Below are 17797 nucleotides of genomic sequence, written 5' to 3'. Positions count from 1 at the left end.
TGCCGGTAGCGCCTCTAGCCAAGCTCCATTCTATTTTGTGCTCACGCCGCGCAGCCGAGCCTGACTGGATAGGTCATCCTGTTTGTTGTTCGCGACTGCAAATCAATCTCAGTGTTTGACACCCAGAGGTACGGTTTTCCAGCGGGAAACCAGTTAAAAATTTCTCTCACCTGCTCATTGAGACTGATCTGGTATTCCGATAGATGTTGAGGCTAGGCCCGGCGAAGTGAGCAGTAAACCGAGTTATGTTGCCGTTTCCCCTCCTTGTTGTCGTTTGCCCAAACGTACATATCACTCAGACGTTCAGGGTGCCGCGGAGTGCACCAGAAATACAGGAAATCCGGGAGAAGGAAAGTATAACGGGCTGGCAGACCGCTACATAGTTTGAGCGCTGGCATGGGAGCTACATACGAGTACATGGGGATTGGGGACTACTGCCCAAGAAATTCTTCGAAGAACTGTGAAAAACGATCCAGGACGGCACAGGCAGCTCACCCTCGGAAGAGTATCGCGAGTTTACGCCAAAGAATTGGTATCGAGATTCAGCGAGGAAATGCAGTTTCTGTTCTCGGTACCTTCAGCGACATGATGGAGATAGGCAGATGCGTTTTTTGCCTTTAAATTATGTATGAGTTTTTGTTAAGTGGTGCTCTTGTGTTACAGTTACTGTATATAAAAACAGCAATTATATGCTGCGTATGTGTAGTGTAGTGGCTGCGCGCCATATTAGAGCGTAGTAACCCGCATGGTTGTGTTGACCTGTAGAGAACGCATTTTATGTGGTACTACGAGTATTTCATTGTTATCACTATTCAGTATCTATCCGGCCAGAGTGGCACAATACATATCTGTGCCAAGACGAGACAGTGATTCGAAATTGTGAAAATGTGCGCCATGTGAAAAACGTCGGTACTTAATTTCGCTATACTGGTTTTCAGGAGACGAATAAAACGGCATTTTGGTTGGTTAAGATTTTATTTTGCATCAGCCACATGTAGCATTCACCTGATAGAGCTTATGGGGTTCAAATCTTTGGCTCCACAGGCCGCGGTACATTTCATGGCTGGTGTTGTAGAGACTACCCCACTCGCGCTCCTTGATCAGATAGGAGTTTCCGGACAGCCAGTGTCGGTACCAGGCGAAACGCGGGTCACAGTGCTGCTTCTTGACCTCCGCCGGGGATGCGCCCAATTCCAGGGTCAAAGCACGCAGATCGAGCAAATAGAAGAAGCTGTCCACTTCCACCGACTGTATGACACACTGCCAGAATTCAATAACGCGTAACTTGTGCGAGGTGCTGAAATCCAGTCGCCGTATAGCCAGACCACGGGTGCATTTTCTGGCTTGAAAAGCCAGTAAATTGCTGAGCGCCATTCCGCGTAGTTTCCCCGTCATGCGGTTGGTATGGCACTCGTCTAACGCCAACTCGATCACCTGCAAGCGGATCGGTTGCAGTGTTGCGCCGCGGAGGTGGAGAGAATCCTGCAGCAGCAGTTGTATGATCCGCACCGGCGGCTGTGCCATGCGGCGGAACGTGGCCTGGAGGGCGGCGGTCGTAGCGGTCGCTGTATAGCACTTCACGGCGTAGTAAGGGCGGCTAGGATCGCAGCGAAGGGGGGAGCGCCCAATCTCGTTGTGCAGCAAACTGATGTTACACACGGAGGAAAACTGCCGCTCACACTGCTCCTTTGTAAATGGTAGTGTATTCATGCTCGGCATGGGAAAAACGAATGCGAGGGCTCGTTCGTCGACGACGAAGTCTGTAATATACTGTTCGTCATTTTTTGGACTGATTGGTAAATTATTTGCAAAAGCCGAAGAAAAGAAAAACTGTGTATACTATTTATATTTATGTTTTATTTTATATTTAGTATATGATATGTATACTACTTAGAGGATGTATTTGATTGATCATTCTTTTTGGGAAGCGAGGTACGCTTCAAAATTACAACAAAACTCATAACCGAAAAATCTGACAAAGCTAGATAATCAAAAATGCTGCCCAGGTCAGGTATATACAAGCTTGTCCCGTAATTTCCTATCCAAAATTACAGTGAAAAATATGAATTGATGGGTTACGCCGATTTCTTACTACGGCCGATAACTATAGTGTCATTTCGCTATCTGTACCTTTATGCAGGAAATTACGGGACAAGCTTGGATAGTCTGTAAATTGGCATGCACCTTAATCAGGCTTAATGTACCTTCGCTTTCCTCATTGCCAGCATTTTGGGCACAAGTAGCACAGGCGTCCTGATTCGCCACACTTGGGACGTCCTTAAACGTCAGTTTAGAGCAATTGTACGCAGCCCTTATCTTGGCCACATCCAGCGGACTCAGGCCATACTGCTGGCCCATCCAGCGGGGCGGCGGGCTCCTCTTGAATACGATGGCTGGTTTGTCGGGACTTTTAGACACTTCCAGGCCGTAGTGCATGATGGACTCCGCGTCGTACGGCAAGCCAAACGTGGCCATTTTCGACATTTTCTGGTAATTGGTTTTGCTGACCTCCGGTCGCATGTTATCCTCTACTATGCTGATGTGCTCATCTCGATCCGGGCGACTGTGCTCGTGCAGGAAACCCAGCGCGTGCAGGAGTTCATGCTGTATGATGCCTGATGTTAAGCACTGTTGGTGGAGTTTGACTAGGGTTGGACGGCCGGCGTGGCGCCCGATTCCCGCTTGACATCTGTTGACGGGAAAACATTCCATATGAATGATATGACTACCCACACTACTGCAGTTCAGTACATAAGGTAATTAAGGGTACATTGCTGGAAATCCGCTTTTACGCTCAAATTGAATGAATTCCTGCTCGGATTTGCGTTCTCTAAACCGGAGGCAGTCGCTGGTGAGCCGTTCAATAGTCTGTAGGTTACTTTCCACGAGTTTCCGTTCGTCGTCGCCTGAAAAGGTCTTATTGGTATAAAGGCATGGAGAAACGCTAGTTGGATCAAACCATCAAACCAGTAAACTCACTAAATCCGTGTAATGCATAAGGAATATCACTGGGCCAATAGCTATCCGGCGAGAGATATCCCGTTTGGGGAACGAATTTGCCGAGCCCGCTGTCATTGTCCTCCTCCCAAATGATGTCGTTGAACAACATAGGATTCTTATCTGCTGACTCTACAAAGTGAAATGGAAGAGTGAAGATGAATCGTGTTGCTCGAAACGCGTTGTTGATGTAGTAAGAGTGAAGAACCGTATAACGAACCGATACCTTACCGGCTTGAAAACACAAGACGCCTGTAATCCCCAACAGCCACACAACGCTTGTAGCACATATACAGTCTATAATCATTTTTTGGACTGATAAAGGCTGTTATACACAGCAGTTTCCGGTGTGGAGGAGTATTCGCGTTGCACGATAGTAAATGTTTAATGCAGAGGACCAACACGGCAGGAATGTATGCTCGCTTCTCAGCGTATTGCACTCGCAATATGTTTAGCTTTCTCGGATATTATCAGCCAATGTTAAACGGTTTCAGTCGTCATTAATTTCGCGGGATCGTAGTTAAGCAGTTCTCGTAGTTAAGCAGGAGATAAGTCACCGATCTTATCGAGCGTTTGCTGATGTTGCGCGTGTTGGTCTGGGAAGGTGCAGCTCGTCGAAAGTTCGAAACTGTCATGGCTAGTACGTCTCTTGATTAAGCGCAGTCGTACGTTCCCCATGATTCCATAACACTGATAACAGGAGTTATGAATCATCATAAGCAGCCAATTAAGAGGGGCCCACAGCCCAACTGGAGAGTGTCTGGCACTTCAACTAATCGATAATTTCTTGATCTGTGGTTGGTGTAAGGATTTTGATAATTGTCTCATGACTCGTGGTGTGAGTCCCTAATGCCGGCGATTCTGTTGTGTTTCCAAAAGATTCCGTTGTACTATAGCTGGTAATGTCAACTGTCTTGAAAGTTGTAAAGCTAGCTGATGTCTACAGTGACGTTTGAAGGATCGGGAACGGTCAGTCTGTCTAGTTGGGTTTAGCGACGGCAAACTCTCTTGGCTTAAGTATTTGAGATTATTACATGCTGTCGTCAGTTTATTGGGTTTCGATGACCTCTAGTTATATCCACAATTCAACCTTTAGCCTTACTCCATCAAAAATAGTTATATCCATCTATCAGCTGCTTTACGCTTGGTGATAAAACTGTCTTAAACCGCCAGAAAAAAGTTTAACCGGCAATATTCAGTTAACAGTGCATTCAACCTGCGCTAGTGAATGAAAAAGTTGAAATGTACATTAAGCGTTCAGAAAACAATAATCGTTGTTGCAGTCACTTGGTAATGTTCCGGCCAGTCTACCGATGGCACGGTTTTGGTCCCATTAAATTGAGTATCTCTCCGGTCACCGTAGTACATCTATTCGGCTGCGGCTAGCATACATAACAAATCGCCTGCGCAGGTTCACACTAATTAAAACCAAAATCGTTAGTGTCACCGTAGTCCAAATGGAGGCCGTTTGTATAAGGAGGGGGTATATGAGCTCGATGTTTCCCAGCAAGCGGGAGCATGCATTTGGTCCGAGGTTAAAAGTTATAATTGTACAGTTACAGCGTTCTGATATCCAGCATTCTAAACATTTATGGCAGTGCAGTGTGCCGGCCCGAAATATTTTTTTCCAGCATTTGTATGATTAGTTGCTGCGCGCAGGTGGCTGAACTTAATAATATTATCGCCTTTTTAACCGAACTGATTGATTTACATTGTTGTTTTCTGCTGAATTACGAGGAACGTTGTGCTGCATAGTGCTTGACCGTCCTCTTTACGGTCCGGTGGTAAGCCAGGCACGCATATAGCTGCTGATAACGGACCAACATTATTAGAATTTATGTTTTGACATTAATTTCATCTTCGACCGGTAACTAGTAATACCAGTATCGCAGCAAGTAAACGTACATAGTGTATTTACATTAATTTGCATGCCCCTACACAATTATCCCGGCTGACCCTGCAAGTCGCGGTTTGATCGGTAGCACTCGACGGCGGAAGCGTTCTGCACTCTGCAGTAGACTTTCGTACTACAACCTGCAGGAAAGTGCAAGAAGGTCTACTTAACAGTTTACTAACTCTTGCCAACTTTGCTGCGATAATTGAATCAAAAAACATTTTTATTCTTCGTCTTTTTTTTTAGCCAAGCGCAATTCTGAACTAACCAAACCGATCTTAGGCAATTAAAACAAATTCTGTGCAGTTGCTAACTGCCTTGTTGTACCAGTCACCCTTTTCATTTTTGCCCGCGATAATTTAATTTGGAAAAATAAATCGGTGTTAAAAAATATTGTCTGGCTACTGCAGCATTTCAATTTGACGTTGTCGGAAATGATTCCCGAGAGCCCTTATATCAAGGCCTAGTAGCCTACTACTATTGCCTACTAAATTAAGAAATATTGTAGTGTGATGGCTAATATGTACTTCGCCCATATTTGTGCGATTCAGGCTGCTGCTTGCAGGTTGCTTTGATTTGGAGAATGCTCTAAATGGTTATCGTAATATTTTTATTTTTTGGAAACATTTTGCAGAGTTATTTGTTTCTGATAAACTGTACCTATCGATGATCTGCCTTGATCTGTATTGACAAGCTGCTTGTGCCTTGTATAGTAATGATTGTAGTTGTAGGAAAATTTGAAGTTTAAATGGGTGCAGAGGCCATGGCCATCGACTTCATTGCAGTTATTTTCATTTGGTATTTTTGTGTTTAAATTTTGCTAATTTCATTTATTCTACATACCAGCGCAATGTGACGGTTATTTCATTATATATAATAGCCGTAGACGTTGTCGTATTTGTAAACGATAAATTTCAAAATACCACCCGGACAATACGTATATCTGTAGAATAAGGAGTGTCGTAGTGTGATGGCTATAACACCAGGTAGCGACGGTCTTTATCGAATTAGCGACGATTCTTACAAGTCTCTGTAATTCATAAATCCTAGAAATGTTTTCTTTCGTGAACTCTTTTTCCTCCTTTGTAATCGGTGTTATTATTACGAGATCGGCTAGTCGGTCCGCGGTGCGCCAATTTAAAACACAAAATCAGGAGTATATCACTCTAGCACAATCACAATACACTTCGTTACAGTGCTACCACATCATCTTTCGTGCGATATGGTGTTTTAAACATCGTCAGTCGCATCTGACATCCTGCCTGAATAGGGACGTTTGCGTAAATTGTGGACTCCACAGTCCATGGAAAGCGTCAGGTTTCATCTTGTAAAGACCACCCCGTTCGCGGTCCTTGATCAGATAGGAATGTCTGGATAGCCACTGCCGATACCAGGCGAAACGCGGGTGACAACGCTGCTTCTTGACCTCCGCCGGTGATGTGTCCCGTTCCAGGGTTAATACACGCAGATCGAGCAAATAGAAGAAACTATCCGCCTCCACCGACTGTATCACACAATTCAGAAATGCAATTATGCGCAACTTGTGCGATGTATTGAAGTCCTGTCGGCGTATGACCAGGCCGCGGGAGCAATGCCTGACTTCGAAGGTCAACATATTGCTGAGCGACATTCCGTGTAGTTTCCCCGTCATGCGGGGAGCATGACAATCGTCTACAACCAACCTCATCACCTGCAAGCGGATCGGTTGCAGCGTTTCACCGCGCAGAAGGAGAGAGTCATGCAGCAGCAGCTCAATCATTCGCGCCGGCGGCAGTGCCATGCGGCGGAACGTGGCCAGGAGAGCGGTTGTCGGGGCAGTCGCCGTGTGGCACTCCACAGCGTAATAGGGAAGTTGAGGATCGCAGCGATGGTCCGATCCAATCTTGTTGTGCAGCCAGCTGCTGTTACAGACTGCGGAAAATTGCCGTTCACACTGCTCGTCTGTAAACGGTATTGCCTCCATGCTGGGCACGGGAAATACGAACGAGAGATCTCGTTCGGCAACGGCAAAGTCTGTAATAAGCTCAGTACACTACAGTTTTGGTACGCACGGGCTATGCTACGTAGTACTGTACCTTCGCTTTCCTCATGGTCAGCATCTATGGCACAAGTAGAGCAAGCTGAAGCGTCCTGATTCGTCACTCGTGAGACATCCGCCATTCGGGAGCAATTGTACGCAGCCCTAATCTTGGCCATATCCAGCGGACTCAGACCATGATCTTGTCCCATCCAGCGGGGCGGCGGGGTTCTCTTCGAAACGATGGCTGGTTTGTCGGGACTTCTGGACACTTCGTTGCCGTAGTGCATGATGGACTCCGTATCGTAGGGCAGGCCAAACGTGGCCATTTTCGGCATTTTCTGGTAGTCGCTCTCTCTAATCTCCGACCGCATATTACCGGCCACTATACTGATGTACTCATCCCGATCCGGGCGGCTGTGCTCATGCAGGAATCCCAATGCATGCAGGATTTCGTGCTGTATGATGCCGGGTGTTAAACACTGCGAATGCAGTCTGACTGGGGTTGGACGGCCGGCATGGCGGCCGATTCCCGCTTGACAACTGTTAAACGAAAACAGTCCATATTTGAACGGATAACCCCGGTGCAACGGTAAGATACTAGGGCAATAGCTACATTGGTAGTGATCGGAGGGTCCGAAACCGATCGCCAAAGGGTAACTGACGCATTTCTCCAATCGTTCCCTGACTTGCAGTTGCCGCACCTGAACGAGTTGAACTACCTCGGCGCGCCACTCCACGATGACGCGGTTGCAGGCACCCTTGCTGTTGAAACGGAGAAGATTGCCAGGATGACACAGCGCTTAACACTGCTGCCTGCCCACCACGCGTTGTACCTTTTGAAATGCAGCATGGGTCCGGTAAGAATGATTTACAGGTTGCGAACTGCGCGGTGCTACCTGCAAACGGAGTTGTTGCGACAGTTCGACAAAATGATCATAGACTGTCTGTCGCGAATTACCAATGTGAACATTACCGAAGCCATATGGAAGCAAGCGGCACTTCCCGTCTCACAGGGTGGTCTCGGAATCCGGAGCATTGAGAAGCTGGCCCTTCCGGCCTTTTTGGCCTCGGCTTACTCAGTGGCTAAACTGACTAGCGAGTTAGTTGATTTCGACCCGGAAATTTATTGTTGCGACGCCGCAGAAGAGTGGCAACAAATGACCAAAGCGGACCTTCCGGCCTTCAAAACCAGAAAACACCAGAAGATTTGGGATGAACCGATCATCCACGGCACGGTGGAAACCCTCCTGGCGGCAGCTCAGTCAGACATGTCAAGTGAAGCCCGTCTTCGAGGTGTGAGCACTAAGGATAATGGCGCATGGCTGGAAGCACTTCCAGCCGCATCCCTCGGTAACTTCCTAAACGACACCACACTCAGAATTGCTGTCGGCCTGCGTCTCGGCGTACCAGTCACCATTCCACACCGTTGCAATTGTGGTGAATGGGCCGATGCGCGAGGATACCATGGCCTGAGTTGTAAAAAAAGCCGGGGCCCGAAGCCCAGGCACAGCTGCATCAATGTCACTTTAAAGCGCGCCTTTGCTTCCGCAGGTATTGAAACGGAACTGGAACCACCTGGTACTTGCCTAACCAATGGCAAGCGCCCCGACGGAGTGACTTTGGTCCCATGGGAAAGAGGAAAGATGTTGACCTGGGACGCCACATGCGTGTGCACGGTAGCTTTGTCGCACATCGCGGCAACATCGAAGCAAGCGGGAGCAGCCGCGGCGCGCGCAGAGCAGGATAAAGTGGCGAAGTATCGGGAACTCACTCGAGATTACCTGTTCCGCGCATTTGGCGTCGAAACACTTGGACCACTCGGACCGGATGCTTCTCGTTTGGTGACCGAAGTCGGGAAGATGATACAACAGGAAACAGGCGAGGTACGGGCGACGGAGTTTTTGCGCCAACGGATCAGCATTGACGTCCAACGCGGGAACGCGGCCTCTGTCATGGGAACAGCACCAGCATCGGCCAACTTAGACGAAATGTTCTGTGTGATTAGGCCGCTCATTTCCGTAGTCGGCTGCGGCTGTGTATTCAGTACAATTCTTTCACTTTTATGGAAACTTGTGACTGTATTGTATCGCCAAATTGAATTAAAACAAATACAGGCATATGAAAAAAATAGCTACATTTACATTGCTGGAAATCCGGTGGAACGCTGAATTTTAATGAATTCCTGCTCAGATCTGCGTTCCCTAAATCGGACGCAGTCGCTAGTAAGCCGTTCAATGGTTTGCAGGTTGCTTTCCAAAATTTGTTGCTCATGGGCATCTGAAAAATTTGTTTTCAGAAGTGCGTTTACTGTATTCTATGATTAGTGGGCAATTCATTTAGTTAGGTGGGCAAATCAAAAACCAGCGCACTCACTGAATCCTTGTAACGCATAAGGAATGTCATTGGACTGTAACGTAGGTTCTTACTAACTGTAACTCAAAGCTGGCTAGATGGTATAAGTCTTTATTGATCTAAGACTGACTAAAACTATCAACGATTTTTAGTATTGAAAACATAGGACTTATATATGAGAACAGATGGACAAGACAACGTCCAGTTACACAACGTTATTGGCGTATAGTGAATAGAAGTTATGACATTCAAACGGATGCACTTCCGTGTTGCGTAATATGCCTTTGTTGGCCAGTGCGTTATACAGCAACGCACTGTGGCTCGAACGCCAACCGGCACTTATGCATTGTGTAACAACTCTGTTGGCCAGTGAGTTGTGTAACAACTCACTGTTACTGTTATGCCAACGACCAGTACATACGTTGTGCATGTACACATGATAAATCATGTTACAGGACCAATAGCTATCCGGCGAGAGATATCCTGTTTGGGGAACGAATTTACTGAGACCACTAGTACTGTCGTTGTCCTCCTCCCAGATGATGTCATTGAACAACAGACGATCTACAACTAAGAGCGAGCGACAGTTGTGGTGTAAGGAACGAATTGTTGATACGGGGTTGCAGCTTTTAAGTAAGGTCGAAACATTTATTCTTACCGGCCTGAGAAAACAACGCGCCTTTATTTCCCAGTAGACACAAAACACTTGCAGTAATTGTGTAGTGCATGGTCGCTTGCGTGGATAATGGCTGTTATACGCTGCCGTTTTCAGTAGGAAGTTTTCGCAATGTGTGTAAGCAGGGCGGTTAATGTATGCAGAAATGTAGAAGGCCTCCACGGCAAGAACGTATGCAACATTTTCAACTTGTTGCACCCGCAAAATGCTCAGTTCCCACCGTCGGACAAAGAATACGGTAGCGATGTTATCAGCCACTTGTAAACAGTTTCAGTCGTCATTGGTGGGACAACGTTACCGGTAGTTATGCGACATATCATGCAGCGATCGTATCGGACGATTCAGCATATCGCACATGCTCGTCTGGTAACTACCTTAAACCGTGAGAATACGGTTTATCCAGCGATACATCTAAATTTACATTAATCCAAGAACTGGTGGACGCAAAAGTTAAAATGTAAGTTATAGTCACGTCATATCTTTTCCGGCCAGTATACGGATAGAGCGGGACAGTAGCCGCAGTGAAGCGACTGACTTTCCGGTCACCGTAGCGATAAGGGTCGTGGGTACGATGCGAAAGGGTACATACACTCGATGCACCACAGCAAGCGGTAACAATTCCTGTAAGCCGCGCGCGTATCCGCACTGACTCCGCAGCTCCATAGAATTACGAAAATAAACTGTACAAGCTTGTCCGGTAATTTCTGACGAATCAATACAGCGAACTGCACAAATTTGCGTGTTACGCCAAACTTCACACTACGGCGCGCCACGCCACACTGTTTAAACACGTAACCTGCATTTGGCTGGCTGGTGGCTTGGTACACGCCATATAATTCAATGAGAATGAGAATAACAGTAACTGCCTGGCGTAAGGTGGCTAAAAAACGGTCGGTGTGGTAATGGACGATCTAACTGCGTGAGCGCATTTAGGCAATCAGATAAGCGTAGTGACGTGGCCATCGTTTGAAGCGCAAATTTCGCGCTAGCTGTACCTTTACGTAGGAAATTACCGGACAAGCTTGTACATGTAGAAAATATTATAGTACCCAAACTAAAATCAAAGATTCAAGCAGGCAACCAGCCCGTAATAGGAATACATCCAATTCGCATAAATGTTTTTTAATAACACTCGAATCACCCTGATAAACCTAATAAAGAAACGCTTATTTGCGCACTATGCCTAAAGACTCAACCTACATCGACTCAAATTACGTCGTTATCAGTAATTGCGTCCATATTATAAGTACTAGTATGTGTGTGTTCGCTTATAACTGGTTATATGAATACTAACTAAGTAACAAGGGTCCTCGACACTTTGCCGATGGAGCGAATGTTCTCCCGTTCCACACATCCAATCTGCACGCTCTAAAGTGCTACAGAATCCTCTCAGTGTCGAGAGTGTTCCTGCATCATCAATTTTCTGGAAAGCCCACTACCCACAGTCCAGTGGTCACTCAAAAGCTTGTTGCCATGGTGGCCATTAGCTTAACATGGGCTGTTTGTAAATCCCCAGATTGCTACTATGTGTTATATCGAATTGTCATTGAAATTAGCGAACTGTGAATCAGCAGAAATAACAGGTTCTGCTCACGCCTGTTTATTTTGTTCGTCCTTAATGTAATGAACATCGTGCCATTATTTAATACATATGCAGTTAACCTTTTTACATGCTCGAAATCCTAAGACATTATTCATCCGTGCTGGGCTTGTTTATATTAATGTCTTTAATCTCGGTATTGTTCATTTGTTCTATCCAATATTCGGAGTATTTTAGCAGTAGTCAGGCTCTGGCACACTCGACACTGACATGTCGTTCATCCAATTGGAACGCCGTGTTGCTCGGAAGCAGTATCTGCGTCATTTAATAATATTTAATATCGCTCAGTCTAAATCAGAGGAATAGTGCTGGTTTCCAGGACAACGCGTCAAATGTCGAGCACTTGCTCCTGTAGGTTGTTTGCGTACAGTACAATCTGCGAAGCGATCGTGAGCTTTTATATGCACACTTTTTTCCGCTTATTTGCTTCCCTTGCATTCATTGCGTTTTCTACTGGTTTCCAGTGGAGTACAGCTCATTTCGTTCATAAGGTAAAGATGCGCTGGACACTTGCGGCAAGTCTTGCGTTGATTCTGTGGACTACGGGAGTTCTCGCGGACAGCTACCCGCGGCCAGGTATGCACTAGCTCAAGTTGTATCTTGCACGGGCACCGTCTCGACTGTAACTACAGTTTGAACGTAATTTGTTTTACTTATTTGTTGATTCACAAGGGCGGTATGACGACGACCGCAGAAGATCCAAGGCTTTGGATCCGGGACAACTTATAATTAACGACATCATCTGGCCGGATGCAGACGACAACAGCAGTGCTTCCGAGGCTTTGGATCTTGCCCGTCTTACAGTCAACGACATCATCTGGCCGGATGCGGACGACAACAGCAGTGCACTGGAAAGCGTGCCCCCAGCCAGCCATTCCGCACACACCGAATAGCCGTCCGCTGCTCACCACCGGACAAGATCTACCGGATGCATTCTACGGACCGATCGAGCGGGAAGAGGAGATAAATTTTTCGAAAGTATGGTCTTCCTTTTTACTCCGAAATGAATTGTGCCCAATTGTAACCTTTCGATAAAGACTACGATCAATAGTCAGTACGCTGATCTAAGTCCGTCGTGACGCTCCAAGGGATTTTTGCTTTGGGGCTTGTTGAAAATCAGGCATTTACTAGCGTGACGGTTAGTAATTTGTTTTTTTGATGATTTCCTTGTCTCGATTCCTTGTTTCGTTTCTCATTCTGTTTCGGTTTCCCTGTTGAAATGATTTTTCGGCGATTTCCTTTCCTCGTTGTCTACCCTAGAATACGAAACCGGGACATGCATTTGGTGGATATTGATAAACTACCCTAGTAAAGGTGACTGCATAGTAACCCGTTCAACGCCTAAGCGTCTTAATACGCAGGATAAAGACAGCAGGCTAAACTATTTTTCTAAGTATCTGTATATGCTATGTGAGTACGGTGCTGAGTACACTACCGTTTTACAAAAAAAGAAAGTTTTCTGAATCTGGAGCCGGCGTATGTGCATACTTAGAAAAATAATTGGTAGGTATTAGGCTGCTGAAATGAACCGGTTCAATTCGTCAGTTCGGACCCCCAGTTGCTCCAGTAGGGGCGTTCCCATCAGTTTCAGTTGGAGTATACCCCTTGCTTAAGGAATACTATTTGGCCAACAGCTATCCGTTGAGACATGACCCGTACCGGAAAAAGAATTTATGGAGTCCGCAGCTGTCGCTCTCCTCCCAGATGGTATTATTAAGCAATAGAAGATTCTGTTCTGAAATAACACCCAACGAGAAACTGAAACGCGCTGCTATTCTAGTAAACTGGTACAGAAATAACCCTACCGGACTGAGCAGATAACGCGCCTCATAATAGCCACTAAATTCTTTCAGTACATCGTCGTTCTGTAAAAGGAAAGAAAATTTGAATGCCGCCCTTGTTACCAACCGGAAAAAAAAACTATGCACGAAAAGCAAAATGAAACTGATGCTCGCAGAGGTGTACGGTACATCTGCAGCAAAGAATGTACGCAATATTCACAATTTTCTATGAGTACACCCGCAATATGTTCGTTTTCACCATCCGGAAGAACGAAAATCAGTGGCGATGGTATCAGCCACTGCTAGATGGTCACAGACGTCAAATGTGGACGGCAGCGCTATCAGCAGCCATGCGACATTTAAGCCGACGATCATATCGGAATTTTGAGGATATTGCGCACGCATGTCTTTGAGTGTGCAGAGACTTTGATTTGTCGAAAACTGTGGGAATTACAGCAGTGCTCACTTACTACCAAAATGCTGACCATTTCTTGTTGTATTTTATGCGTACGGTTCACACGCAAAGCGACTGCAGATATTTTTACTGAATGTTGCTCGTGCCTATTTTGCTTCGTTTTTCTTTAATTTAGTCAGAAGTAGTTTTCTGTAATACTACGACGATGCGGTGGACACTGGCGGCAAGTTTCCCGTGTCTAATGTGGATTACTGGGGCGTTTTGCTCTCCATCAGGTATACACTTTGTTAAGTATTTTAACCTGGTCAGCGTTTTTATGTTGTCTAAACTGCCCTTTACTTTACATTTCTGCCTTGCTCATTGGTCCAGACGACCAACTGCTGTTGCTGAACGACATCATCTGGGACGACGAGGACAGCAGCGGATACCGTCATTTCGTGTCCGCAATGGGCTACCTCTCACCGGACGGCTACTGGCCCAACAACGGACAGGATATTCCATACGAATTGAGGGGATTCAGTGAGCAACTCACTCGTATAACGACATATTTTTGATTCACTGAAAGTTTAATGCGTTAGTACGTAGACAGGAATGTAAATACCCAAGTTTTATTGACAATTTTAATCTCTATTTTATCAGCGATTACAAAGCCAGTTTTTCAGATGACGGGGAAAGGAAGATCATCGAAAAAGAAATTTCGTCCATAGAATGGCGGACCACTAACTGCGTGACCTTTAAAAAGCGCACAACCGAACAGCAGTTCATTTCCATTGCACGCATAAACGGATTTACAGCCGTGTAATTTTATAATAAAAATTCGTTTTGGATTTAAAATTAACAGAAAGATTTTGTCCGAGCAGATGTCAATCGGGAATTGGGCGCATTGACGGCCGAGAAACCCGTGTGAGGCTGCATCCGGACTGTTTGACACCGGGCATCATCCAGCACGAGATCATGCACGCTCTAGGATTCCTCCATGAGCACAGTCGGCCGGATCGCGACGAGCACATCCGCGTAATTCCCAGCAACATGAAACCGCTGGTCCCGGCCATGGACTACCAGATAATGACGAGAATGGCCACTTTTGGCCTGCCGTATGATGAGGAGTCGCTGATGCACTACGGCTTGGAAGTGGCCGCAGACCGCTACAAACCAGCTTTTGTATCCAAGGCTGGTACGCCGTCGCGCTGGATGGGTCAGCGATTTGGCCTTAGCACACTAGATGTGGCTAAACTGAAGGCGGCGTATAACTGCTCGCGTAAAAATGTTGTACAGGTACCGAATCGCGACGTCTGCGTGACTGGTGCAACCAACACTGCAAATGCAGAGAACGAAGGTACTGGGTTATAACGTTCCATTAATAGTAACTTTGTAACCGACTGTGTCTTCTTGTCGAGGCAGTTCACTGATGGTACCGGTAAACGGGACCGACTTCATCTAAAAACGTAGTGCGCTCGGCGTGAAAGGAGTTGGGCGCGTTAAATTTTTTTTTCGCCGAATCACCATTTTTCTACCATTTACTGGTAGACTGATCTTAAATTTCTGTAGTCAAATGACATTATGACAGTAAATGAATTTTTTGGATATTGAAACCATGGTCGAATTCTTGCAGACGCAGCCGTTAACGAATACAACCCAGGTACGACATTCTTATATCCCGTACCGAGCATCGACGAACAGCCATTCACGCCAGAGCAGTGTGAGCGGCAGTTCTCGTCCCACTGCAACGTCTCCTGGCGGCACAACGTTAACGATCCAAATCGCTGCAGTACGGATCACCACTCCTACGCCGTGGTATGCCACACCGGCGCTGCCACGAAAGAAGAGCTCCTGGCCACCTTCCGTCGCATGTCACAGCCGCCGGCGCGTTTTGCTGCTCTTCATCTGCACGATTCGCCACACATTACCGCGCAGACGCTGCAGCCATTGCGCTTTCAGATCCTCGAGTTCTCCATGCTGTTCTGTCACACCAATCGCATGACAGGGAAACTGCGCGGAATGGCGCTCACCAACATGATTGCGTTTGGAGCTGACCGGTGCGAACAGGGTCTGGCAATACGCAGCCTGGACTTTAGCACATCCCCGAAACTGCGCGTAGTTAAATTCCAGAGATGCGTTATACAGTCGGTGGAGGTGGACAGCTTTTCGTATTTGTTGGATCTACGTGTTATGACTCTGGAATTCGGAGCATCCCCGGTTGAGATCAAGAAGCAGCATTGTGACCCGTGTTTTGCGTGGTATCGGCAGTGGTTGTCCAGGAACCGGTTTCTCACCCAGAGACGACGCTGGGGCAGTGTCTACAAGACCAACCGCGAAATGAATCGCGGCATGTGGAGCCAGGGATTTGAACCTAGTGATCTATATCGGGCGGATGTTACATGTGACTGACGCTTAGCTCTCAGCCGAACAAAATGCTGCCTTAGTCGTATCCTGAGAATAAATTAAAATTAAATCAAAAACGCCCTTCGTATTACTTATGTACCGCATGGCAATCGCTTGCCACGCTTGATATTTTGATGGCGTTGGCAATTTGGTGACGTTGACACATGCGCAACTGGCTGACTGTACGGTATCTGTAGAGCTGCCGAAGAAGGCTGAGTTCGGCAATATAAAAATACAAACTGTAGAGTTTCAGCCGGGATGGTGCATTGATGCTTTAGCACAAACATCGGTAAAGTGTTCGCGATCGGCAAACGGCAGTCGCCTCAAATGTTTTTACGCACTGTTTGTTTCGATGCTCTTCCATCCTTTGCAATGGATATTGTCAAATGGGCGTTTCCCAAACCGTATCGAAAATACTACTATGACCGCAAAAGCGAGGCGGCGGATGCCGACATTTCATATCCTCAACGGGCTAACTCGCACCGGGCGGCTACTGGCCCAACAACGGACAAAAACATTCCTTACAAACTCGCAGGATTCAGTGAGCTATATTTTGATTCGCCAGCGTTGACCGTGATAGTGGTCACCTTTTTCTATATTAATTTTTATTAATGGTTAACAAGCTAATTTCCAAGCGACCAGGAAAGAAAAAGCATCGAAAAGAAATCCCCTTCATTGCATGGCGCACCAGTAATTGCGTGACCTTTACAAAGCGCACAACCGCGCAGCAGTTCATGTCCTTTGCGCGCCACAACGGATAATCAGCTGTATAAGGTTCATCTAATTAGAATTCTTTTTGAATGTTAAATCAACAGGAAGATTTCTGCCCGAGCAAATGTAAATCGCAGATAACGAAAATGGTCACTTGCGGTCTGCCGTATGGGGAAGAGTCGCTGATGAACGACAGCATGGAAGTATCCGCAGATCCCGAATAACCGGCTTTTATATCCAAGGCTCGCCGTCGCGCAGGATGGGCCAACGGGTTGGTCTGAGCCCTCTCTGGATGTGGCGAAACTGAAGGCAGCGTATAATTGTTCACCTAAGGATGTTGTAGTGGTGCCACATCGCAACGCCTGCGGGACTGCTGCAGCCGACACTGCAAATGAGGATAATGAAGGTACTACAGAGACATATGACCCTCCATTAATTGTAATTAACCGACTACTTATGAGCTTGCGCAACGTAATGGACCAGTAAACCGGTTCGACTAAATAACGATACAGAGATCGAGACGTTTCAAGACAACAGGACACATTGAATGGTGGCGCGAATGCGCATTGGATGGTTTCCTCTTTTTGGAGTCCAACACTTTGTACGAGGTACTTGTACTAAGCGGAAATGGTGATGCTAGCACTTCATGGGCACGGCTTCCAAGAACGGTTAATACCGCTTGCTGCGATACTTCGAGCCCATTATACCCTCTCCTCATTCGGACGCCCTGATCACTATGGCGACCAAAGCCTCTAGCAAGTGCCGCGCTGTTTGTATACATATACAGGCTGGAAAAGGCGACCACGGAATTGTAACGACAAGGGCTGCTTTAATGCTTACGGCAATACATATGGCTAAATCAGGCGCGGTACATTAGGGCCATGTTCGGCCACTACGCCACACTCACCAGGCGGGTGAGGGCAGCAGTACAAGGGAACGGTGTTACCGTGTTTGGTTTCGGCCCCATAT

The 17797-nt window shown here is 46.6% G+C and overlaps 3 protein-coding genes and 1 long non-coding RNA gene across 5 annotated transcripts; 2 read left to right on the top strand and 2 right to left on the bottom strand.

The window, feature by feature from the left end:
• Positions 1 to 818: 818 nt before the first annotated feature.
• Positions 819 to 3634, bottom strand: LOC129590980 (zinc metalloproteinase nas-14-like). Of its 2 annotated transcripts, none has more exons than XM_055486450.1 (5): positions 3229 to 3634; positions 2980 to 3129; positions 2752 to 2906; positions 2205 to 2689; positions 819 to 1760 (listed from the first exon to the last, which is right to left on the bottom strand). In XM_055486450.1, exons 2-5 carry the CDS (start codon positions 3073 to 3075, stop codon positions 985 to 987), a joined length of 1512 nt encoding a protein of 503 aa, XP_055342425.1. In that variant the 5' UTR covers positions 3076 to 3129; positions 3229 to 3634; the 3' UTR covers positions 819 to 984. The 2 variants fall into 2 exon arrangements, with proteins under 2 accessions (XP_055342425.1, XP_055342424.1); XM_055486449.1 differs by having other exon boundaries at positions 2771 to 2906.
• Positions 3635 to 5885: 2251 nt separating this feature from the next.
• LOC129590908 (astacin-like metalloendopeptidase) lies at positions 5886 to 9711 on the bottom strand. Its single transcript, XM_055486354.1, has 5 exons — positions 9685 to 9711; positions 9285 to 9318; positions 9053 to 9188; positions 6967 to 7451; positions 5886 to 6904 (listed from the first exon to the last, which is right to left on the bottom strand). Exons 1-5 carry the CDS (start codon positions 9709 to 9711, stop codon positions 6132 to 6134), a joined length of 1455 nt encoding a protein of 484 aa, XP_055342329.1. The 3' UTR covers positions 5886 to 6131.
• A 1876-nt stretch (positions 9712 to 11587) lies between these two features.
• On the top strand, positions 11588 to 12857 carry LOC129590984 (uncharacterized). The gene is made up of 2 exons (XR_008690786.1): positions 11588 to 12115; positions 12212 to 12857. It is a non-coding gene; the product is annotated as an uncharacterized LOC129590984 (long non-coding RNA).
• An 881-nt stretch (positions 12858 to 13738) lies between these two features.
• LOC129590989 (zinc metalloproteinase nas-14-like) lies at positions 13739 to 16263 on the top strand. Its single transcript, XM_055486462.1, has 5 exons — positions 13739 to 14010; positions 14105 to 14254; positions 14398 to 14533; positions 14596 to 15071; positions 15348 to 16263. The coding sequence occupies exons 1-5, from the start codon at positions 13941 to 13943 to the stop codon at positions 16121 to 16123; spliced, it is 1608 nt and encodes a 535-aa protein (XP_055342437.1). The 5' UTR covers positions 13739 to 13940; the 3' UTR covers positions 16124 to 16263.
• Positions 16264 to 17797: the final 1534 nt, after the last annotated feature.

This window comes from Paramacrobiotus metropolitanus, unplaced genomic scaffold, assembly GCF_019649055.1.
Source record: "Paramacrobiotus metropolitanus isolate TYO unplaced genomic scaffold, Prichtersi_v1.0 Parri_scaffold0000043, whole genome shotgun sequence".
In the NCBI taxonomy this organism is placed as follows: Eukaryota; Metazoa; Tardigrada; class Eutardigrada; order Parachela; family Macrobiotidae; genus Paramacrobiotus; species Paramacrobiotus metropolitanus.
The sequence above is the reverse complement of the archived record's forward strand: the minus strand, read 5'-3'. Positions and strand labels throughout refer to the sequence as shown.